We start from the raw sequence: 24,898 nt of genomic DNA, 5'->3' as shown, positions 1-24,898 counted from the left end.
CGTACCCGAGTCGTTTCATTGTCAAGTTCTCGTGTACAGGTTATCCCCTAAGAGCCGGCATGGCGTAACAAAAATGTGACCTTTTGTCGTACGCGCCAAACTGGTGTGTACAAGAATTGTCGAATCCCGACCTGTTTGGTCAATCTATGGAATGCGCATAATGGTCCATGGAAGGTTAATTCACCGCTTCGACCTAAACACTATCTCACAGATCGTGCACTCCTAAAATGATGATCGATTCAAGCAGAAAGTGCCACGACGACAGTCTCTGATTCGTCCGACACTACAGTATTCACAGGCTCTCTGATTTTGGCTGGAATCAAACCTCGATGCAATCACATAGATAGAACTAGAAAATACATTACGATCACTAATGTTTTTACCTTTATTACTCTTATCACATGTAATTTATAACGGATAAGTATACATAAATATTCTCATATATCGATATCAATTAACGACATTCCCGGTTGAAAAATATATCACCATTTTCGGACGGATCAACCTGGGACGAGTACAATATTATTTTGGACGCGCGTATATTAGAAATTAAAAATATACTAGATTTCAAATTCTCTTCTTTGTTTTTACTTTATTTCAGTCAGTTATCACCACAGAAATTTATATTGTAGTCAGCAGTAAAATGGACGGCACTCGATATCAAATCAAATCGAATCGAACACGTAGTAAAATACATTTCACATCAGTAATTTCAAAATAGAGACTTTTTGCCATTTTTAACACGTAACGTTTTCGTATTCGATTTAAAGCGTTGATTATAACAATATTTCATGTGAATAGCAGTTAGCAATTAGATTCTGCGCATTATTAGTAGAGCATCTTTTCCTGTTTAAAACACGAACGCAGAGTGGATGTAAGCGGCCGTCGGAAAACAGAAAAATCGGCTTTAACTTCAACTACTACAAGATACACACTAACATAATATCAGTCATATTGTAGCGGGTTGTTACTATCTACGTCGCCAAAACAAGCGGATCACCATAAACGACTCATCGAAATTGTAGGTGATTTGCGCGTATACCCGGTATATGTAATTGTGTTGGGAATATGAATACGGTGTGTTAGGACAAATAATACTAAATAATCTGACTAAAACGTGATAAAATCTTTCGATGAAATTATTAAGTTATGTCTACACAATGGTTGACGGATGTTTGTACCATTTTGTTCTTGTATTTTCATTATGAAGTTATTAACACGTAACTATTCCGCCTTTATGTTGGCGATAATTGCGACGAACGCACTTTTCAATTGTTAAATCTTACTCTTTGCGTCTTTGTTGCCTTTTTTAATGTCGCTGTCAATATCTTCAACGTCAGGCATTGGTTTCCACTCGCCCAAACCGTGATTTTGCACGTTATTCGCTTTCGCGTTACTTTTGAGGTTGTTTTGTTTCATGATATTTTTCATCATGTCCTTACTTGCGCCCGATTTCCCGGGATCTAATATGGCATCGATTTTGTCATGGTCGAAGTAAACCTTGCTAATGTATTCGAGGAGTTTTTCAACTTTTTCTGGAAAGTTGTCGATCTCCATTTCGAAAGCTGGCGACACGCCCGCCGTAGCGCCTTTCTTGTTGTTCAACTCGTCATCGGAAGGGTTGACAGTCGGCTTAGCGCCGCTGAGCCCGGTCCACATTCGTAGACGAGTCATCATGAAGGCAACCATTTCGTGATCGTTCGCCTGTAGCGACAGATCGTTTTTGACGCGAGTGAACGTATCGTTGAGTATAGTGAGAAACATGCTGATCATGATGAACATGATCGTCAATACATAGAAAAAGAAGAAAAGCGGTGCCAGGACAGGCTCGGCTTTCATCATCGAATTGAAATTGAATTTGCCGAGCATGATTTCGATGCTGGTTTCGGCAGACGTGACGAAGCTGTAGTAAGACGACAACTGTCGCGAGAAGAGCAGATAGAACAGTTGGACAAAAGCGAAAAAGACGATGGCAAACATGACGGCGAAGGACGCCAGATCTTTACGGCATTCTCGCAGAGTCGAACTCAGCATAGACATTCGTTTGTTGAAACGAAGTAACCTGATGAATTTCAAATTGGCCACGAAAACCAAGAAAGCGATGAGATAGCCGAGGAACTCGTTCCAATACCCGACAGCTTGGAATTTGATGTATTTCATGCCTTTCGATTTGACGAACGTAGCGACCAGGCGTTTAGCTTCTATCAGTCGGTAAAAGAAAATGCACGTGGCAAATATCGACCCGACGATTACAAATATTTCCGCCCAGTTCCAGATGTGCTTGAAATATTCGGTCTTCATCTGAATGAGCATGCGTATTTCACGTATCAGGAAATAAACGATGAACACCAGGAACAGAACTTGGCATATGACTTCGTAAAGCTTGGCACCGCTGGTATAGTCTCCTAGCAGATTGACAGGTTCAAAACGCCAGCTCGGCATCATTCCACCGCTGGGGCGCCATTCCGATAATATGGTACAAACGACAAACATATTGACGTTCGGGTTGTAGACGGTAAACTCGACGAACACGGCTCTAGTATATCTATCAATCCATGTCTGGTCGTATAATTGGTCCATCTTTTTCAGCAACGTCTTTAAACTGCCGGTCATCCCAACAGCGTACCCGCCGCCCAGATAGATGTTCGATTTACCGACGTACGGCCAGCCCTGTAACTGTGACGACGAATTAAAGTGATATCCTTCGTACTCCGAACCGTTAGTCATCTCAACCCAACCGGGTCCGTAGTTTCCCTCGTCTTGATTCAACAAGCTGTAATCTTCGTTACATTCGTTGCACAGTTGCGCGACCTGTTTCAACATCTTACACGTATCTGCAAATGACAAGAAAACTTCTTCAAGGCACTTTGAAACGTTTTCACAAATTGGAGCCAGTTGCACAACAAACCCTAGGGTAAGTTTTCCAAAAGTTGGTTAAAGTTAACAGGCGGGTAAATGCTTTAGTGACAAATTGAAAGTGCCTGATATTAATCTCAGTATTGGGAGTTAAAACAGAAAATAAATGGTTTAATCATCGGCTGTGGGTTTTCACTCATATATTGAAAGTGCGTTTGTCGCCATCGTATGGTATTTGTCTATCCCACTATCCAACAACCGACCCTGATCGTATGTGACGAGCAGCGGTCCTTTCTAAGGTCACATGTATTGTTCTCCCTACACGACTTCACCCCAGACAACATCAAACGTAGGATAGATATACTAACTCGGTTTGACTCTCAGCTGCCGCATTACCGCGTAGCCCATGATCCGGTTGATTCTGTCAGCGAGGAAGCCACGTTGACCGTAAGGAGGGGAACCGTTATACCATACATCAGCGCGTAGATTTGGAACTAAGACTTCGCGAACCCATTTCCAGTAGGCAGAGTGATTCTGAATCTGTAATTACATTATACCATTTATGATACTTTGATTACAGCAAGTAGGAATATATTCTTGATTTATACACCGAAAAAAATTTGATAAAGATCAAAGCCGTAAAATTATACGAAAATATGCCGTAAATTACTTGCTGTGTACTTACGGCCGAATAGTCGTTGACTGGTCCACCTTTTCCGATGAAGAATTTCTCCAGATGGTCTTTCATCTTATACGAATAGGGATCTCTGAACGTGTAACTGACCGATAAAAGAACCCACAAGAAAAGAGCGTAGAATATGATTTCTCTGATGATATTATACATTTGTATTTCCTTGAGTCGTTGTTCGCGAGCTCGTTCCAGCAGGTCCGGATCCGGCGGACGATACGCGATTTTACGTGGACGAGCGGCACCGTACGCTGAAAAAGATTGGTCGCAACTGATTGATATGGTATGGTATGGTCTGATATAAAAGATAAAGTAATGTTTGGTATATTATGGTATGGTATCTCATGGAATGGTATGATTTGATATGGTATAATTTCTTATGGTATAGTATCTTATGGTATGTTACAGATTTATATTGTAAGGCATGGTTTTATGGTAGAGTTCTATATGGTTTCATATGGCATGTTATGACATGGCATGGTTTGACATAGTATGGTGTTTTAAGGTATAGTTAGGTTTGATATGGTATGGTATCTTAAGGTCTGGTATTGTTTGATATGGGATGGTATGGCATGGTTTGATATGATGTTGTATGGTACGTTATGGTATGGTATGACATGTTATGGTATTTCATGGTATGGTATGGTTTGGTATGGGATATGGTAACTTATAGTATGGTATGGTTCGATATGGTATGGTGTTTTAAGGTATAGTAAGGTTTGATATGGTATGGTATGGTATGGTTTGATATGATGTGGTATGATATGGTATCTTATGGTATGGTTTGATATGGTACCGTATGGTATTTTATGGTAGTGTTCTCGAATATGTAAAAAGCGTTTATGACTTACAACCATCTTGTGATTGATGTAACCAATCTTCATCGTGTAACAGCTGTGGATCTTCTTCGTCGTCCTCCTCTTCTTCCTCTTCTGCCGTTTTCTTCATAATCAATGACAGGAACAACGCAATGAGGAAAACCTGCAACAGATTTCATCCCGTCGATAGTGCATTCAGTAAAAATCACCTCGAACATCACTGGAGCACTTTCAATAAAATACTGACCTTAATGGGCTGCGTAAGGAATACATCCATTACAAACGATATCACCATTGATTTCAGCCAGTTCTCTTGTTTCGTCGGAGACTCCTTTCCGAATGTAATCACTGTCATAGTGGCCACGGTAAACCCTGCCAGTACTGATATCCATAACACGGCCCAGCCTACATAACGACACCACCACGGCATACTGAACGCCTTTTTCTTTTTGGGCGGGTTTTCGTCGAGTTGTAATTTGGAGATGTTCGTCAGGCTGTCGTTGTCCTTGGCATCGTGCGGCGCGTCGGCGAACGGCTGTTTTTCGGGATCTTTATGCACCTGAATCTGAAGACTGGATTCGACTTCGGCCTTTATTTCGCTGACGGACGCCGAGACGTGGTCGTTCATTACCATGTATTTACGCACGGCTTCGGATATTCGCGAAGGACGTTTCTTGCGCGGTCTCGACTTGCGGAAGAACAGCACGGTTAAGAACGTAGCCGGAAACACGACGAGGTTCGACTGCACGCCGATCATTATCTTTTAAAACGATAAAAACGAACAATTCTCAAGATTCTATCGGTTATCTAGTCCTTCAATCGATGTTTTTGAATCTAAGCTCATTGCTTAGAAACAAACCCATTTGTTCATTAAAGCTCTTAATTAAACTCGTTTTAGTTTTCTCTGTTTCTATGTTCTCTTTTTATGTATGATGTACAGCCGATGAGCACATGTTTATGGATTTTAGGCTGAATAATTATCATTATTATGAATCATCATTATTATCTATGAAATATCGATAGATTGAATAGAATAACCACACTCAACTGTGGAGAATAGAAAAATAGATTTGCTTCATAGGTAAAGGAATTCGTATATAACGTAGACAGCGTTGCTATACCTGTGTTGGTGACAACGCGAACGGCCCGAGACTGAGCTGACTTCCTGACGGCGCTGTTTCGTCTTTCTTGTAGAACATAGCGTTCGCCATCATACTCAACGACAACAGTTGGAAACAGCACGATAGTCGTTCTAAACGACTAAAACGACTGGCGGCCGGTCGTCCAACCACCGAGAACCACAAATGTTCATCGCTGAGATTTTGTCGAGAAGTCTTCGTGAATAGATGCGTAAATTCGGTCAGTTCTTCCCTACCAGCTACCGGTATCAGCCGATCGACCTACAATTTCATGAATATGATCGACTTTATACTAAAAGAAGTGATAAGTCTTTAGCGGGAGACCAAAACATCGAGTCTTCTCAATGTTAGATTTAGTTTTGATGTTTTTATTCTCTAGTGACGAGTCATGTCTTTTTTAATCATATTTGTTGGGGTATCGGCACATACCAGGGCCCAGTTGCTCAAAAGTTGTTTAGAGTTAACCAATGGAGAGTTGATATAGTGACAATATTAAAAGTTCATCGGAACTATGGTATTTATCCACGGATTATCTTGAACCATCTTTGAGCAATCGAACCCGGATAGCGCGCTGAATCATTCATAGTTTAAGATAAGTTCCTTCGATGAAATTTCAACTGGATGTTTCAACTGAACAAGCCATCTAATAGATATTAGATTCCCTTTTCCATTCAGTTTAAAGTATAAATGTAACTGATAATTGATTTACTGATTGGAAAAGTTGATTTTAATCTAATTGAATGTAGAATTGTGATCAATCAAGCAAACAGCCACTTTACTCAACACTTACCTGTCCATCATCTTCCTCGACGGCAAACCAACGATTACAGACGAAATTGAACTTCTCTTTCGTTTGAACGTCTCTGATTAGGAACTCTTTCAGGTACCACGAGGCGTACTGTCCTTTTCCGGAGTTATCGTGCCACACTCGAATATAATTCAACTGACCAAGCGGCCTAAATGAAGAGCTCAATCATTAAATGTCTTCACCCCGATGAAAAAGACGACGATCGCGTTACGGATAATGTTTGTTTACCTTGGAACCGACATCAGGAAGCAATCGACTTGTCCTCGTTGCAGAATCGCTCTTTTCTCGTCCTCGAAAATTCGTACATCTGTTTCGTCGTATTCACCAGATATAATGAAGTTAACCTGTGTATTAGATGCACGACAATATAAACAGCAGATTTAAAAGAATAAATGCTCTTTCATTCATCAGAGCCATGTCGTGACGTCAAATAAACGGTAATAAGACTCAAACGAAACGAATTTAGTAGAACTGCATGATCTATAGGTATGTCCGTAAAGCAGTACATGGGTAGAAAATAAAAATGATTTCAATCATTTTCTTGTAACATCAGTGTTAGCCTATCACCGTTTCCGAAGTCGCGTGACATACCAGAAAATATGAAATATTTTCGTGTCATCCACTGGGGAGGCTCAAAACTCGTGGGCCCACTAGCACATCTGCGAGCATTGACCGGTGGGTAAACGTACCCGATTCGAGCAGAAATATGTTCTCAGTTTATGCATACCTTTGATTTGGTTCCAGCATTCGTCCGGTGACCAGTCGCTACGAGTATTTCATAAAGATATTTGTCTTTCGGGTCGTTATCCGAAAGTGGTGTACATCCGAGCTACAAAGAACATCATCAGAAAAATGTGGGAAATCCAAATTTAAAAGTGCACTTTTTTTAGTTAAACCTTTCAATCAATACCTTAAGCCTATCTTTACGGTCAAAATGGAAACTGATTATCGCTGCAACCAAATAAAGAACGACGACCACTATAATGAAAGTATAAATGGCGACGTTTTTGTCGAATCCGCTGTTTTTCGATATGTAAGAAATGTCGATTTCATTCGGAGCCACGATCCAACCACCGGCGAATGTTGTCAAATGAGTACAAACACACGCAATGATCTTCGAGTTGGTTTTACTACTGACCTGAAATAAAACGAAAGCTGAAATATGGTAAAAGTCTTCAGAAGGAAAATAGTTACTTTCTATCGGCGCGGCTTAGATCTAGTCGAGGTTGGAAGAAGTTAAACAGAACGATCGATGTAAGCCTGCGTAGACAGTCGACCTGAATGCCCCTTTTAAGAGTTCCCGATTTCAAAATCAAACTCCCTGTTTCGCTCCCGGCAGGTGTGGTGGGTTTGTAAGGGACACTCAATCAAAAAATGCTAACGAAATTTACCAACCAAATAAATAACAGGGTCAATCCCTATTTTAAGATCAAAAAAAGAAAAAAAAGAGTGGACTCTATCTGCATACGTATTGCTGTCACTCACTGTCGGTGCTCGTATGACCGCTGGTCATGGGTTGAACCAAACTGAAAGGGTCAGTCAACGGGAAGCGCTTTACGGATGGTAATTTGTTCATTTTCGGGGGGTGGCGTTTGCCACCATCAAAGCTCGACTATTACTTACTGTACAGCCTGTCGTATCCCATAACTCCATTTTCGTGTTGTAATAGTTGCAACCGGTGACGTAAACGCGCGATGTGAAATTCGTGGAAAACGTCGCGTTAGTCCATTGCTCAGGTGAAGGAGGGTTCGTCATCGAATACACGTTGCTTTCATCGGGATGAAGCTCTCGTATTCCGTAGTACAGATGAGTAGTACAATTCTCCACGGTACAGTCGAGTTTGATCGTATATCTCATTTTCTTTTTTTCCAAAGCCGTGTAACCTTTAAATAGAAATAAAGATTTCTGCGTATATGGAATAGTGCTACGGACTGCATTGTGAAACGATTCGTAATTTATTATTGTTCCATTTCCGTTATGATACTGAGAAGCTGGGGCTGCATCATCGATAAATCAGGGATATATGTGGAATGTGGAAGGCGAGGGAGGGCAATCCTCGGACGAAGCAGATCTTCCCACGGAATGATACAATATCCAAGAGGATAAGTATCAAAATGTGCAACCTGCATCAACGGAAAGGTTCCTGATTCAATAAGACGCCATCCACCGACTCAAAATAAACAAGCTTATACTTATAACCAGCATAAACCGCACCTGAATTCACACAAATATGACTTAAAGGGTAAAGATCAATGTTCATCGAAAAAAAACAGTCCTATGTCATCGACATGCTGAATTCTTTTGAAGAAATGTCTAGAACATGCCGAACATCTTTTTTCGAGCGATTTAGTATCCACTCGGTGCGAACGAAGTCATTTTCCTAAACAATACCGATTCCATCAAGCATTTAATAAAGCGTTTTTCTGACAACAGGAAACTTACTTGGATCGACAGTCACAGATGAGTGCGGCAATTCGTAGATATTGCCGTATTGTGATGAGGTGATATTTGGTAGCTCGTGCCAGTCAGTGAACACGAGATATTTAGCCGTATCGCTATCAGGAAGTACTTCAATATTCACCACCGAGTTTGCGTTAGTTACTGTCGTTGATTTATAAGTGTAAAGTAGATAAGGGGAGTACAGCGTCTTAACGACGTCCGTAAGAGGCTGGTTTTTGAAATCGATTTCGGTGCCCGGATCCTGCGCGTTCGACTGGATCTCCATCCCTCCGTTTTTCATATGGCTCACTACTATCGACTTTCCACCAGCGTCCTTCAACTTGACATCGATGTATTCGGCGTTCAGGGGTAGATTGACATTATCGGTGTAGACTGAAGTGCATGGCATAGCTACAATCTAAATATAGTGAGGATAGAACTGAAAAAACTAAGCCGCAATGATGAAATCATAAGTAGTGCAATTGGCAATCAGTCATTTAGTTATGGATATTCCTTAATGACTGATGTACTATCGAATAAACTTAGAGTTTTAGCTCTCTAAATATCTGTATAGACATCTCTAAATATAGAACAAGTTATTTTGTCCTGTGGTCGTTTGCTCAGAATATCCGCAGTGTTTTGAATGGTTGAATTGAACTATTGGAAATTAGGTTTGGTAACTAATTTGATGAGTATGACAAAGATATTTGTAAATACATGTAGACCTTATACTCAAAAATAGGGATATCACAAATATTGTCTCCAAGCTTTTAGAATAAACAATTGAATATTCTACAGCACCCTTTTCACTGTTCAAAGGTACTTTTCATTGGTTGGTACTATTACCCCCAGCCGTAAACCTCTACCAACGTATCATCTCCAGGGGAAAAGTAAACTAAAGTAAACTGATTAGTAAAGTAGTCATCTATCAGACCGGATACCCATTTTCTTTGGGTGTAGAGAGGTTATGAGGATAGTGTCCTGCCCGAAGTCAGTACGATAATGATTTCAGAGCTCGCCAAACTGAAATCGATAGAACTGATTCTTACCTGGGTTTGAACAATGGAATCGGCATTGTATGGAGGTGGTAACAAGCTATTGGCTGACGGCAAGTTGATCCGACTGCGTCCCACATTCACTGGTGTTTCGGTCACTTTGCTAGCCAAGTCCTTGCGAAGTGATACGGCCATCGAATTGGTATTCAAAATCAACTCTGGAGAGCCTGGTGTCGTTCTCTTTAGAATTTCATCCAGGAGATGTCCTCGCATCGTCGTTATATTTTGTGTTATTTCTTTTCCCTAGAAACAAATATGAAACGACGATTTGAACAATTTTCATTCTAAAGATGAAGATGGTCGAAATTATGTTTTGTAACTCACATCTGTTTTGGTTTGAACCTCCTGATGTGCTTCGCCAGCGAGGGTACTCCAATCTTCCTGGAGACTGTTGCCTTCCAACCCTACACGATGATAGATAATGGTTCGAACAAATTTAGCTTCAACATAGGTTCATCAAGGCCATATTTCAGTCACGGTCCCAATGGAGGAGGTTCATCTAGAACCTCTATAATAGCTGTGTCATCTACGCTAATGTCGTAGCTCTAAATTATGGGTAGTACTTACATAAACCAGAGGAATCGAGGTCAGTGTCGTAGTGGAATGCTGGCGTATTCGCAGCCGCAACCCGGTCAGCTATCGTTGGGTTGTAGGCACCGTGAATCGCTCCCTTGAATCGAAAACCAAATTTATTTTTAGGAAAACGCTCGAATACATCAACATATTCCTAGTTATGACATTGGTGCGTGTCTTATAGGAGTGTATTCTATTTTGATGGAAATTAGTTCAATGCATAGACTTTACTCGGATAAACGATGATTGACATTTAGATATCAAAGTATCAGGCTCCTAATCTTAAATAATCGGAGGGTTTTTTAAAGGTGAACCATGCGCTTACTTGAACTACGAATCCTGCCATTGACAACCACTGTTCTGCTGAGGAAACCAACTGTTCTTTCGTAGCAACCTTTGCTTGGTCTAGCATGATATTTAAGGATTTGTCCAGTAAAGTAGTTGACGTTTTCTGCCATGAAACAAAAAACAAAAACATCCTCGTATCTGATGGGGAATACTGGCTGGATGAATGGATACACTATGTTACCAATTAAGAGGCGACATGTCGTTCGTTTGATTAAGCTAGAAATTGATACCTTGTTTATCATTTCTTCCGATATTAAAACTTAGCCGACCGCCTATTTTCCCTTTTCATTACTTAGATATCATGATCAAGCTAACCGTAACAGCCCGGCAGTTATATAAATGAACTGGCTTTATAAAATGATGCGGCCGATTAGGAGAAACAAGGTATCATCTTTTAGCTTAAGTACACAATGCAATACAAAAAGGCATTTTGTATTGCCATTTAAGTTACATTTTACATGGCATCTACTGCATGAATTCGTTTTATTCTATCCCATTGCGTTATTTATACCTGCGTTGCGGTGGTGAGTTCTTCTGGCATTTTTACAACTTCTACACCAGCGCTCAATAACGTCGTTACTACGTTGAGATCCGGTGTCGGTGCCGCGAGCAAAGCTCCCATCATCGTCGAGCGTATCTGTAAACGAAACCAACTTCGTTATATACAATACATTGTGATCAGGACTGATTCAATCGGCTGTTGAGGTCAGTTGGTTGAAAAAAAATGCAAATCTATTCCAAATCTAAGTTTATGCCCGGACGTCACACGTGTCGTTCAAATATGTCATATTGGACGTGATAACAACTGTTTTACTGTAACTTCAGTTTCACAGTGACGTTATGCCAGATGTTTGTAAATTACAATGTTTTCATATGTTTGGCAAGTCACCAAGGGCATATAGTCATGGCTTAGACTTAAGACCAGACAACGACCATCTTATCTATGTAGCCAATCTAACAACTTAAGACCAGTTTTAAGGTCAACTTTTAGGCTAAAGTGTGGACTTATGGAACCGGCCCTAGAACAGAAGGGTTTATTTTGTTGGCGCAGGATGGCCACTATCCGGTGTGGTCGATACAAAATATGCATCGAAAATATATCTGAGAAAAACCTACCTCCGCTCTGTCGTTTCTTTCCTGTTCATATTTCGAGAGTTGCTGTTTAGTAATTTTTTTCGGTTCCTGTTTCGAGAAAAATGACAGTAATACATAATTCATTAACTTCACAACTGAATTTTCCACACCCTCCGAGAAAATTATATTCTTTCCTTCAATTACATGTGTGATGTAGGTCCTCGTATGTCTCATCACACTTATTATTTCATATACACTCGCTATGAAATTTCAGGACCCGATTTTATCGATAGGTACTCATCTTCAATCTGGGGGTTAACCCAATTGAATACCTGTCTATAAATCCCGGCCCCAGGTATTTATTCTTGGGAAAAATATATCTTATGCCGGCGCGTGGATGCATTAAGTTATATATGTTTTAGGATATTTCAAATCAGCCTCCCAGAATTATGGACCTGTCTACTTGGTTTGTATTCTATTCAGGAAATTAAAGGTCAGTAGTACTTTTACTTCGACAGATTTCTAAGAAAATCATCCTCAAATTTACGTCTCGAGTCACTTTACATATATATTTAAAGAACTTACTCTCGGCTTTACGTGCTTGTCCGATGGGCCATAATTCGTAGGTGTTTTAGAACTTACGACGGCTTCTTGGTACACTATATCCATTTAGAAAAAAAACATGGTAAATGAAAATTAGATCGTTGCAATTGTAATGATACGGGACGTTCTGCAAAGATACCGCAATAGGTGCGAACAGGCGCTTCTTGTGCGACCGCAATGCAAGCAGAGAATCCGCTTTGAAAAGCATTATCTAAATGACACAAACGCTACGTACTTACTTGTGTTGCATGTATTTTAGCATTTTACTTCCCGTATTCAAACGGCGGAAGGTAGATGAAATTGTTTCAAGCTTCAATATTGTGGGAATTGGAAAACTAGCGAAAAATATGCGCGTGTAGAAAATGTGTATGAACTGAAAACACTGAATGAACATAGAGTGAAATGAAATGTTATGTACAAATGCTATGAAGGTAAAAGGCTGATTTTTATGTGGATGTCAGATGTAAAACACACATCCTGACATCCAGTTTTAGAAATGAAAATAATAAGTAGAGGTCACGTGTGTCATTATTTGTATGTCGCGCGCTTCTTTGCTTTATTCGCACTCCAGAAAATCGAAAGCACGTAAAAAACTATTGCATCAAAACATTTCAGAGTCTGTTCGATCTGAGTCAAGAAGATGACGAGTAGGCTTTAGACTATGACTATGCAACCGGCCCCAGGGTCCTTCCTTGCGCGGTCGTGAGTACCTAAGAGTTCCAAAAGGGTTGGGCAAAATCGGTTTAAAATCCAAACAGCCTCGTCGGGGCAACTAATCCCTGGTCTTGATTCTTTGTCTTAATGGCCGGACCCTAGAATGTGAAACCGATCCAAGCTGTAGAATTACACAAAATTTCAAATATAGCCACAAAGCAACGATATATGACAAGGAGTTCGAATAACGCAAAGATATAACGCTGAGGCTGCGCGCTCGTACACGTGGTGCAGATATATATATACATTTGTTTGTTTTTGTGCTGAAAGCGCTTCAAGCTGCGCAACTAAAACATCGAATAATAGATGGCGTTTACCTCCTCACTCGACCACGTGTTTTCCGCGATTTTGCGAGTTCGCATTGTGCGCATGCGCGTGAATATTGCTACGTCGCAGCTGTCATTGCGTATGAAAATGGCGCGGCACGCTTAATAATAATTCATCATCATTTGCAGAACTGAGACATGTTCAATAATTGTACATTTTTGATAAGATTTCAGTATTCAAAATATCCAAAGAATTCGATTAATGGCGAATCCTTGTTTAATTAGAAGTTATCCTAGTTGATCTGGTATCAACTGATTTGAATATTTTGGCCTGATAACGCCTTATAATTCGAAATAAAGATAATAAAGCATGCAAAGTGCATGAGTGCAGCACCTGTCCGACTCTCCTTACTCAGCGAATTGAGACCAGTAGCGGTCGCCTGGGTTAATGTCGTGATCAGTTTAGAGTCTCCTTTGGCTTTGGCTTGTTCAATTTTATTTCGGCTATTTCCTCTAAGCATATCTACCAACGCCAGCGTTTCATTCAAGCCGAGTGGTCTGACCTGCAATAGATTCGAGTCACAGCCTTAATAAGCCACAGAAAACAGCCCTGATACTTGGAATGACAATAGATGCGCCGCAGTTAAATAGCCATAGAATGAAAACTAGGCAAGATTAAATAAAACCTACTAAGTTTTAAAGTTCACTTGAAATTTTTCCGAAAATTATTACAAAAAATAACGAACTTCAAAGTTGAGTACCCTGAATTTTTACGTGTGTGGTGAAACCTGGCCACAGATTCTAATATCGCTCTCATGTCGAATTGTTATAAATTTGAGAAATTAATTTTACATAACTGAAAACTAGAGATTCACACGGTTTGAATGTTGCTGAAACTGTCAACATCCATCCATGGACAGATGAAATAGTATAAAACACGCGTCGCAAATTGTTTTTGAAAAAGGGCAAAAATTACCCAACAATACAGGACAAAAACACCCTAACAAAACGGCGGCTTGTAACTGTAAAATGGTTTATTGCTTATGATAAGTTGCTTCTAGATAGAGATTTACTTACAACAGCCTCGCCCAAATCAACCTCTACATAGGTTCCCAAGTAGTCAGTGACTCGCACGTACATATTCATTTTATAGCCGTTATAATCAGCTCCCATCGGCAAATCCATCGAATCCACAGATTTCTGCATGAAACGAATTTGACGCTCGACGAAATCGTCTTTCCATTTACCTACAAGAAATGTTCACTTTCAGCGTATCATTTCATTTCAAGGTTTGGCCATTCTGTCGACATCATTGAAATTACATAAATTCGGAGAGAAATGCCACAATAGATTCAGCCAAAAAATTCTTAGTAAAATGGTATATAATATTTCGAGCAACGTTTCGGCTATAATGACATTAGCATACATTAGCATGAACAGTGAGTAAATAAAACAGGTATCAATCCGCGGTCTGTAACTACAATTCCCCAATAACACCCTCGCCATCCGCACATATTCCATAGTCATGGCTTAAAATCAGTCTAAGACGTTCCTAGTTTTGTTGACAATCTAACAACTTAGGAGCACTTAAAACCACTTTATGACTTGAGTCTCGACCTTACGGAACTCGATCTTCCACCTTGAACAAGGCTGCGATCTTATTTGAAAATTAATGGAAATCTTTAACTGAAGTTTTTCTCTGACTCCGTGGACGTCGTGCGCATTGTAGATCGTTCAGACTTCACCCTTCGAAATGCTTCAACTGGTAATCATCTGTGCGGGGACCAGAATTATAGGTAATCAGTAATCGAATGAAATATTACCGCAAAATCACATACTTACCGTACACGTGATAAAACTCAATTCCGTCTTCGTCATACCAGTCGGTGCAGTTAACGACAAACTGTTGTTTGTAGACGTATCCCGTCATCGGCGTCAACGAACATTTACCTCCCTGCGGCGCTCGGTTCAGATCGAATACCATGAAGGCGAAACCCTTCGTATAGCCGGGATGTTCGACGCTGAATTCGGCCCTCATTCTTCGAAATCTGTCGTAATCGACGAACAGTCTTTTTTGGATCGTTACTGACGTCGAAGTATCGCCTGAAAGGACGCGCAGTTTCTATAACATCATACCTTAAACGTGTACGCAAAACACAACGGGTCAGTTCTTGATGAATTTATGACGGATAGTTGTTTAGTTAAGTATGGTGGCCGATTGGGGCCATGCTAAAAACGTTTTCTGTACGGCTAGAGGCAAGACAAAACATTTTCATCGTGCCTCTAGACGTACAGAATATTTTAAGTATGGCCCGAATCAGCCAACATAGTTTAGATTTCGTATCAGGTCTCAGGATTTAGGTTAATTTTTTGCAATTATATCCAATGTTTAACGTTTCATATTTCTTTTTGTGCCGTAATTGAAATAATGACTCAGTTTTTAATGCTTATTCAAAGTCGATTATCTTTTATTCAATAACATTATTACAACCGTTGTTTTACGAGAAGATTATCGTGAAAACCTGTAAGAAAATTAACGACGACACCGGGGAAATTCGGGAGTTAACGAGACAACATCAGATGAAATAACGATGATAAAAATGATGCTTTTCTAAGCGGTGATTATGAATATGTCTTAAATGCTCACCCCACGAGAATATATTTGTTCGATAGGTCTTCACAAAACTGCAAGTTCTTAAATTATCCTGACATTATTATCATTACATGAACTTTATCAACTTGGCGTTTATATTTGACCCCACGCAAAGCGCCATTAAAAATACGATTACGTTAACTGATGTATGGACGGGTGAAGGATTTTATGAAAAAAGACATTTTACAAGTTTACGTTGTTCAGATTTTAAAATTACGAAGGGTTATGGGTTCACGGGTAATACATCGAATATGCGTTGGATTGGTTTAGTTTATCACTTTTACCAGCAATATGTGCCACATGTTTATATATCTGACCCCAAGGGTCACATACATGTCTACTTTAAAATGTTTGTATTTGCTCACTTAAAAAAGCGATAAGTTTTACGTATGTATCAATCAACTATATCAAGCATAAAATCATTTGAATAATTCATTTTAGACGATTGAGGTTTAGGCTGAAAATTTTACATTTTCGTTGACTCAACGGTTAATGTTTAGATATTGCTGGTGAATAGTGAATGTAAATTGATGGTTTTAATTGCTACTAGAAACCTTACCGGTTATACCTGTTAAGAATATGAAAGCAATACAATTAGAAACACATTTAATGTAAAGTTATAGGCTCGATTTAATGCCATGAAAATTTAAGCGGCCACTTTTTACATTTGTTAAAAAGTTGTGAATATTAACATGATGATATCAAGTGATATTTATCTTGCTTCTTTCGGGAATTAATGAAAGCATTTTTAGATACAAAATTTATCACGAGTCGAGTCTATGCCTTAAACAAAACACGATTTAAACATATGCATGCAAAAAGTATTGATACAGATATATATATAATGATTAAGCATTTCAGAAAAATAAATTCTTTTGTTATCATTTTATTATGACTTGAAGTCACGATAATGCAATCGACTTTTGATTATATCGGAGTTTCAATGCAACCTACCAGTGATATAATTCTGGCTGTTGTTGATAGAAACCCACGTGTTATTTTCCATATATGACAGCGACCATTTGTATTTCGTGTTGATAGTTCCGTCACTACAACCCTTGCTACAGGACGCTTTTAACGGTAGGTCGTATACCGTGTTTATCAGCTTGCTTTCCTTTTTCTGACGGCTAAATTTTTCGCTAAGCAGACATCTGTGCATAAACATAGAGTCATGATTTCAGTCAGGATCTGCGGGCCACAGACATATTCAATATCACTTCGGTAGGGATTGAGACAAATCGTAAGTACTTGTTATGTAACACAGTTCGCTATTTTAGGCACCATTGGTGAATTAATCGTTCAAAATGTTCTGTAGTATCAGTTTGAATATGTCTTGAAAAGGGGCATATGTTAACCCAAAAAGTTCAATGGAATCCGATAGATATCAAACTTGTTCTTTAATTAGTTAAGTAATCAGTAAAATAGTTATTTCACCAATAATCTAATTAAGTTTTCGTATCAACCATGGATTTACACAATAGATTTCAAATTCAAAGCAGCCATCTTGGATCATCCGGTATGGCCGTTTGTATTTGAAATATGAATGTGTATTGCATTTACTTGATGGTTACTTCAGGCGGATTGCCCTGGACTATCGATACTCGGATAACTGTAGTTCGATTTCGCGTGCGGCCATCGCTGTCGAGTTTCTGCACTTCGCAGCTTATTTCGTAAGTATGATTCACTTCCATGTTCAGAGCAGTAAAATTCAGTTTACCTAATAATGATAATGAATCAGTATATATCGCATGCATATGAAGGCACGAGGGCAAATGACATTGCGAAAAATTTCAACAATAAAACTAACTTCGAAAGTTAACTGACGCCTTGAAAAATAACGCATATACTGCTGAATATTGTCGAAGATAAATGATATGATATAAATAATTTGATATTTAGGATCAATAAAGTAATTTGGGAATTGAATATATCGATAATTGAATTTAATTGACCGGCAACCAGTTTATCTCCGATATAGCGATGACATAGAGCACAACCTGTCAAAATTGATCATAAGAATTTACCCAAAAAAAGAATAAGTTGAAGTAATCGATTTGAAAAATAACTATAGGTTTATAGACGCTTATGCAACTCAATGGAATCATTCGCATGTTCTTGTATTCAACCATGATAAGGTAATTGTTGTGGATTTCTTTTTGAATGAAAAGCGAAAATGAATATATCCCAGATCTCTGCTGCCCAGTCTCCACGTAATGAATCATCATGACTTACCCTTATTGGTATTTATTGGTCCAGGCCCTTGACGAAAGCAGCCTCCCAGCGTATTGGCAGGTACAGTGTTAGCTGCGAACTGGTCCACTGTATACGGACTAGATGAAACCTTTGAGTCGGTGGACTCCACCCAATATTCTGATACATCTCGACAATACCAAACAAAGTTCGTAAAACCCTATCAAAATAACATATTCATAATTAGAATTCAGTGGATTGTTATTGGAAGAATTGTCGGGATTCGAACCCGATTGTATCTAGGCAGATACTTACCTGCGGCACGGAGGGATCCATGTCTGGATCTAACGACTGGGTTTCCGGGGACAATTCGATAAATTGTTCATTCCCGCGCACGATTTCATTCATACCACCGTCAATCATCCTCGCTATCAACCGCGAGCGGTCGATACGTACGAACGTGTCGATCGTGCGTTCGAATATATCGTTGTGTTCGGTGATCCGCATTCTGACCTTGAACTGCAGACGATACAAGCCGATATCTAACGAACGCGGTTTGATGATGAATATAGTCGAACCGTCCCCAGAGCCGTCGCTGTTGAAATTCGATACGTCCACCTCTCTGATATCGGTACCGTTTTTGTCGTGTACGAGAAACATGCTCCACGTTTTCAGATTCTCGATAGTCGGACCGCAATCCAGTTCGTCAACTTTGGCGGTGATGGTTTTCTTTTGACCGCGCTGGACGACATTCGGTTTCCAGAATTCGGACGTGTGGTTGTAGAACGTAAGCACGGGTAGCGTACAGTCCAAACTCGAAACGGTAAATCTCAGCCCCTTCTCGGCCGACCCGATATAATTCTTCCCGTACACTTTAACCGTGTATTGCTTGTCTTGTTTGTAAACGTGTTTGATTTCCAAGTTGTTCGTCAGTTTACCCTTGTACACGCACGAATTCGAGCCGAAATACAGTTTTCCATCTTCTTCGTACTTGTCGCAATTGGACTGGTTACCGTAAGATTCGATCGGGCCGACGCCGCTTTCGCCGTAGTCGACGAACACGCATGCGTCGGTGCCGACCGTCACGAATTCGACGCTGAACTTTTTCAGTTCGTTCGCTTTGGTCGTTTGTTTGAAGTCATTGATTCCCCGGATGACGATGCTGTCGCCGACTATTATTTTGGCCGTATCCGACGCGCTGCTCAATGGATTCGATACGGAAATAGTGACGTTCCAAACTCCCGGCTACGATGAGAACGATAAGAACAGAAATACCGATATAGAACAGACACACTCAGACGTGCATGATACATGTAGATAGGATTTAAAACTATTCTATTCAAATTGTTAAGTTTAAAAACGAAATTCATATATCAAGTGTTGGAATAAAGAATTAAGTTATGTGTTTCTGATTTTCTCTCCCCCCTCTCTCTCGGTTGGGGTCTTTGGATTTTATTCTTAACACATAAATTTCGTTTTAAATTTTTCATGCTTATGCGTAGCGGATTTGAATCTTATTCGAGAACTATATCTACATATTTGGCGCTGATGTTAAATACCTTAAATTTGCATCTCAACGGGTTCGCGGACTCGTCGCATAGTTGGTAGCCCCCTCCTGTTGAATTTGCCTGCAAGACATACGATATCGGTGTACCTGCAAACAAAAAAATGAAATAATCCATAAGTTAGCACTGCCGTGATCTCTAAAAGAAACTACTGGTCTGTTCGCATGCATGTAGACAATTTAAAAATTGAAGAAACAATCCAAAATTCGAAGCTCTGCCCCAAAACATCATAGTGGCTTTCTTACACATCTGAGGCACAGCGAAGATTTTCGTCGGCGTAATTCCAAAGGGATGCAGAAGAAATAGAATGAAAAGTTTGTAGTTTTATTCCTGCGTATCATACCTCTTGTTATATTTATGAAGAAATGTATGTCGCGATTGCTGGGAAATTCGTTTGAACCGTTACCGCGACCGAGTTGAAACGGACCGCCGAGTGGAATGACGTTGCGCCACATCGGTACAAACGACAAGCCTTCTAGCAAACCGAACGTTCCAGCCTACAATATTGAAAACAAACAACAACTTCGATATTAGAAATTGAACTCTTATTTCTATCGAAGGAAATATAAAACGAGAAAACTAACTTCAATGGTTAACTTATTGCTTTAAAAAAAAGCATCAATTAAGTTAATTTGAATTTGAATATATCGAGTATTTGTTTGAATTGACCGACAACCAGTCTAACGAAAAATTGATGACGTAATACACATCGACTCGTGCAGTACCCTTTTACGTATAGTAGTAATCGATATATGAAAACATTTTTGTAACGGTTATTACGGCGTGGAAAGGATTAGAAAAATAACTTGAATTGTAAATTTACTAGTGAGAAAACCTAATGATTCTCTGTGTTTCTGGTAGGAATTTTGCGAACGAAAATATGTGTAAATGTGAAATAGAAAAAACTCACATCAACGGTAAAATCCACTGATGAAACTTTGTTGTACAACTGCACGATTGCTTTACGCGCCTGACCTTGAGTGTAGGTTTTGGTGTAGTCTTTTGAAGTGACGCTTGCGGTGATGGGACTCGAAACGTCGAGGGGGGTCGATCCGTCTCCGTAGTCGATTTTCAAGTATGGATCGGTCGGGTAATTAGCCGGGAGCGGTGACGTGCACCACGTAGGACAACTCAACGTAAATTTAACACTACCTAGAGAATCGAAAAAGAGCGAATTAAAAGACATGTATAATCATTGAAAGTAGCTCCGTTACGGGTTAGGAAGTGCAGGTAGCTTTTGATGAATGTGAAATAATAGGAGTTTGCCTACCTGGTGGTAATACTTTCGGAGCGTCGGACACGAATGAAAACTTGCCGGCCGGTATCGGATGTTGAACATGCAGTAAATGGTTAACGCTGAAGCTGCCCAATAAGTTCGTCGCCGTTACTGTAATATTCTTGATGCCAAGCGTCGAAAATTGAGACTCCGCCGAAACCATTTCTATCGTGCTAGCTGTGGATAATTAGAATAATGATAATTAGAATAACCGATAAGTAAATGAATCACGGCGGCAGACTCCACCATACTCGGTTCTGGCCAATTTGATGAAAGGGTTAATTATTACAAAACACCTTTGTTTATTCACTGATTTTCGACTCGGTGAAATATTGACAGCAGTCCCAACGCTTCTGTGATTGTAACTTACATTCTTTTTGTTTGGTGGCGGTGGAAACTTGGTCAAAACTCCAATCGACGGTGACCATGGATCCGGTAGCCATTATAGCGCGTGCTTGGAATACTTCGTTCGGTTTTGTGTGCGGGGGCACGCATTCCAGTTTCAATCGTGTGATCGGTTGCAAAACCAATATCTCTTTAGTGAGCTCCATCGAATCGATGATGTTCGAAACGTTCGCTTTAACGCGATAGCTATTTTCGATCGCGTACACGTGCGAATAGGTCGTAGCTACGTCGAATTTCACCGGTACGATCGGCGAACCGTCGCCGTAGTCGAACTCGACAGTAGCCGCGGCTGGTGGATACTGGGCAGTCGACGTGAAGGTGAAATCAACTTTACCCGGAGGTAACGATACCGGAGAGCTGGACGACATCGTCAGATTTTCTATGCGGTTATAAACGGATACGTTCAAGATGAACGGGTAGTCGCCGTCGCCGTTGTGAACTCTGCAGACGATCTGATATTCGCCCGGAATGATGTACGTGTGGTCAGTCTGATAAGCGGTACCCGGCCAGTCGACACCTGCACCGGCCGCGTACTGCTTCGGAGCGGAACCGTCCTTGAAATCTAAATCGACAGTGACCCCAGAACCGTCCGACACGTTAGCGATCACGTGCACGGTCTCCTGACGCTTGATCATCGTAGCGTTCACCTCACAACTGGGATTTCTAATCTTCGCTTCGACCATGAACTCGATGGATTTCACCGACTCACTCACCATATTCTTACCGACCAATGTCAGGTTGTATTTACCGACCGGTTTCCCGGTGAGTATTTGCGTCGCGCCTTGTTTCGTCGCCTCGTCGAACGATATCAACGATGAAATATCTTGGCCGTTGAAAAACATCGTCCACGTGATGTTCGACCCAGTGGGAACGCTCCATTTGATCGAAAACGCTTTGTTCTTTTCAGCCCCCGTCTTATCGAACGTGATATTGCCGATTCTTTCTTCCGCGTGTATATTGTAAGTTGTCGAATCCCTGCTGACCTGATTGGCGCACGCTACATCTACTGTAAACATTCTCGTTTTTGTGTACGTGTAACTAAATTCACTGCCACTAGGGGGAGTTGTCGTGTGATCTGTATATCGACTCTGCCCGTCGCCCATCGTCCAGTTACAGTTATAATCGGAACCACTGGTCAAATTGAAGTATATCTTCACCGGTTCGTTGACGACGGCCATCGGACTTGTTATCTGGACGCCCTGTACACGATCTTGTATGACGACCGTGGTCGAGTTGGTTTTTTCGGTGATTTTGTTGAAAGCCTTAACGCTGATGTTGTACTCGCCAGCAGTGACATAGGTCTTCTCGACTGGTAGTATCAAACTCGACAAGTTTGACCCATCGCCGAATTCCCAAAAGTACGTCACGTTAGCTCCTACAAGTATAAACAAATCAAAGTTATTTACAAAAATATTCTATCAGATGGTGACACTGCGTTATTGATATTTTGGAGAAAATCAACTAAAATCAAAATATATATTAGATAATATCTGATGAAGTAGCTAAAGGTTATAGTTGTTTTACCCAAAATGTAAATTCATAACTTCTACCCATCTTCAGAAATTTACATTGTTGGTGAAACAACTATAATCCAAACTGATAGTCTCAACTATCTATAGCTTGAGGTTACCAATTCTAATGAAGAAAATCAAATCTGATAAAAATGTACGGACTAACTGAATATGTTCTGGTCAAATAAGATTCGGTTCTTGAGACAATGTATGATTGAACCTTCAGAAACTAATCTTAAACGTGCAGGATTCGAGGAATCTGTTGCGTTGGATGAACATACCGGTATGAGGAAGCAGATTCATTGCAAACGGCTCATTCGAGACGCCGTACGCCGGGATATCACTGTAATCAACGGCACAGATTATCGATACGTTTATCCCTACTTGGGCTGATACTGTCACCGTCGACGCTGCACTGCCCGCCACGAATTCGTTGCTCACATTAACCTTGACCTCGTAATCGCCGGTCTGTAGGTATTTATGCGGCAGATCGACGATTACGGGCTGCGACGCGATCACTCGCAGCAGATAGCGCGTGTTCTGGGCGATGAAATTCGACGCTCCGATACTGTCACCTTTAGCGGCAGTAATTTTACCGGCCCATTGGAAATCGGGGGTTTCCCCGGACTTCAATGTTCGGGTAGCGATTACGCCCGAATTGTGCAGCAACCAACCGATAATATCTCCTCGAGTTACGTTGATTGACGTGTCGGTAACTGGAATTCTGAAATGGTTGTAGCCTAATTGAAGATATTGCGTGATGACGTCGACGATTTTGTAGTCGTTGAGATTAGCCTGTGAAGTGGGGTAGCGTGATACAGCAGCTGGACACGAATTCAGAGATGCGCTTGGTACGCAGACATTTCCTTGACCACAGAATACATCGGTGTTTGAACAGGTGCGCTCATCAGCAAATAAGGAGGAGCAGCTGGCCGCACATTTATTTGTGGATAGGCAATACTCCTGACCCGCGCAGTTAGGTGACAAAATCTAAAAAGGAAAATAATAATCAACAATCAATAATCAAGTACGAAATCGACCTGAGGATTGCAGGATCCTCGCAAGGGTTTTCTGCAAATGTCAAAACATCTTAGAAAATTACTGATACGAAATTGGATTTCTGTGAGAAGAAAACTCTAAATTCCGATTTTTTTAAAGTGTTTCCGCGAAAGCTTTTTTAACTTTCGCGTGTGTTCGAGGGAGGCAGCGAAAGAATTTAAAAGGAATTAGTAAATGCTGCGAGTTTTTTTTCTCACAGCAAATGTTACGTCAATATGTCGCGTTTTTTCCGTTCTAGCCGAAAACAAATCAAGTTGCATTACGCTTTGCTAAGTTCTATAACCATATGACAACTTCGTGTTTTTGCTAAAGCTATACTTGAGTTTGCAACAAAACTGGTAAAATTACAGAGATTCTAGAATATTTTTCATTAATTTGTATGAACGCAATACGTACCGCTATCTTTACAGTCCCGGCAGTTTCTGCGAACGCTTCCCATTCAATTACGGAGCCAGATTGTGTAAATTCGGCGGTAGGCATTACGTGGAAACCAGTGAAGCTCGCACCGTTACTACCGTGTGTTCCGTGCGATGGTACGGCAGGCCCTGCCAGAGACCAAACTGGATCTAGACACAAAATATAAACGCAACGATATTTGTTAATTACACCCGGTGACTATATTAGTTTTTAAACACAGACAAGTTCAGCCAAATTTGATAAAAGAATGACATCACATGAATTCAAGAAAAACCTGTTTCTCAGATATGGCATTAAGTGGGCCTAGTAAAGACAAGGCTTGATGCTCATCCGATAGTTGATTTCAATATTGTCAACTGAGTTAACCCAGGTTTAAGTCCAGAGGATAACTAGTCAATTACGATTTAGGAATCGGATCAAAACGTATTCTACGATCCAGAT

General features: G+C 40.4%; 1 protein-coding gene across 1 annotated transcript; it reads right to left on the bottom strand.

Annotated features, from left to right (window-relative positions):
• Positions 1 to 389: 389 nt before the first annotated feature.
• Positions 390 to 24,589, bottom strand: LOC141904490 (polycystin-1-like). The gene is made up of 33 exons (XM_074793080.1): positions 24,437 to 24,589; positions 23,263 to 23,971; positions 21,436 to 22,845; positions 21,060 to 21,242; positions 20,700 to 20,941; positions 20,133 to 20,286; positions 19,784 to 19,878; positions 18,540 to 19,469; positions 17,595 to 17,683; positions 16,989 to 17,185; positions 16,594 to 16,602; positions 15,224 to 15,484; positions 14,459 to 14,628; positions 13,794 to 13,944; positions 12,384 to 12,457; positions 11,841 to 11,906; positions 11,236 to 11,361; positions 10,702 to 10,827; positions 10,371 to 10,473; positions 10,128 to 10,207; positions 9,798 to 10,046; positions 8,752 to 9,166; positions 7,933 to 8,192; positions 7,220 to 7,447; positions 7,037 to 7,138; positions 6,538 to 6,653; positions 6,292 to 6,457; positions 5,484 to 5,762; positions 4,610 to 5,122; positions 4,399 to 4,525; positions 3,542 to 3,795; positions 3,225 to 3,396; positions 390 to 2,834 (listed from the first exon to the last, which is right to left on the bottom strand). The coding sequence occupies exons 1-33, from the start codon at positions 24,518 to 24,520 to the stop codon at positions 1,276 to 1,278; spliced, it is 9,699 nt and encodes a 3,232-aa protein (XP_074649181.1). The 5' UTR covers positions 24,521 to 24,589; the 3' UTR covers positions 390 to 1,275.
• Positions 24,590 to 24,898: the final 309 nt, after the last annotated feature.

Source organism: Tubulanus polymorphus, chromosome 4, assembly GCF_964204645.1.
Source record: "Tubulanus polymorphus chromosome 4, tnTubPoly1.2, whole genome shotgun sequence".
Lineage (NCBI taxonomy): Eukaryota > Metazoa > Nemertea > Palaeonemertea > Tubulaniformes > Tubulanidae > Tubulanus > Tubulanus polymorphus.
This window is presented reverse-complemented; position numbering and strand designations above follow the sequence as displayed.

Excerpts from the sequence above, each read along its gene's own strand:
- LOC141904490 (XM_074793080.1), bottom strand. The coding sequence starts at position 24,520 with ATGCCTACCGCCGAATTTACACAATCTGGCTCCGTAATTGAATGGGAA. Across the intron at positions 7,448-7,932 it reads GGGATACGACAGGCTGTACA|GTCAGTAGTAAAACCAACTC; the intron begins GTAAGTAATAGT and ends GTTTTATTTCAG. Across the intron at positions 5,123-5,483 it reads TCGCGTTGTCACCAACACAG|ATAATGATCGGCGTGCAGTC; the intron begins GTATAGCAACGC and ends TCGTTTTAAAAG.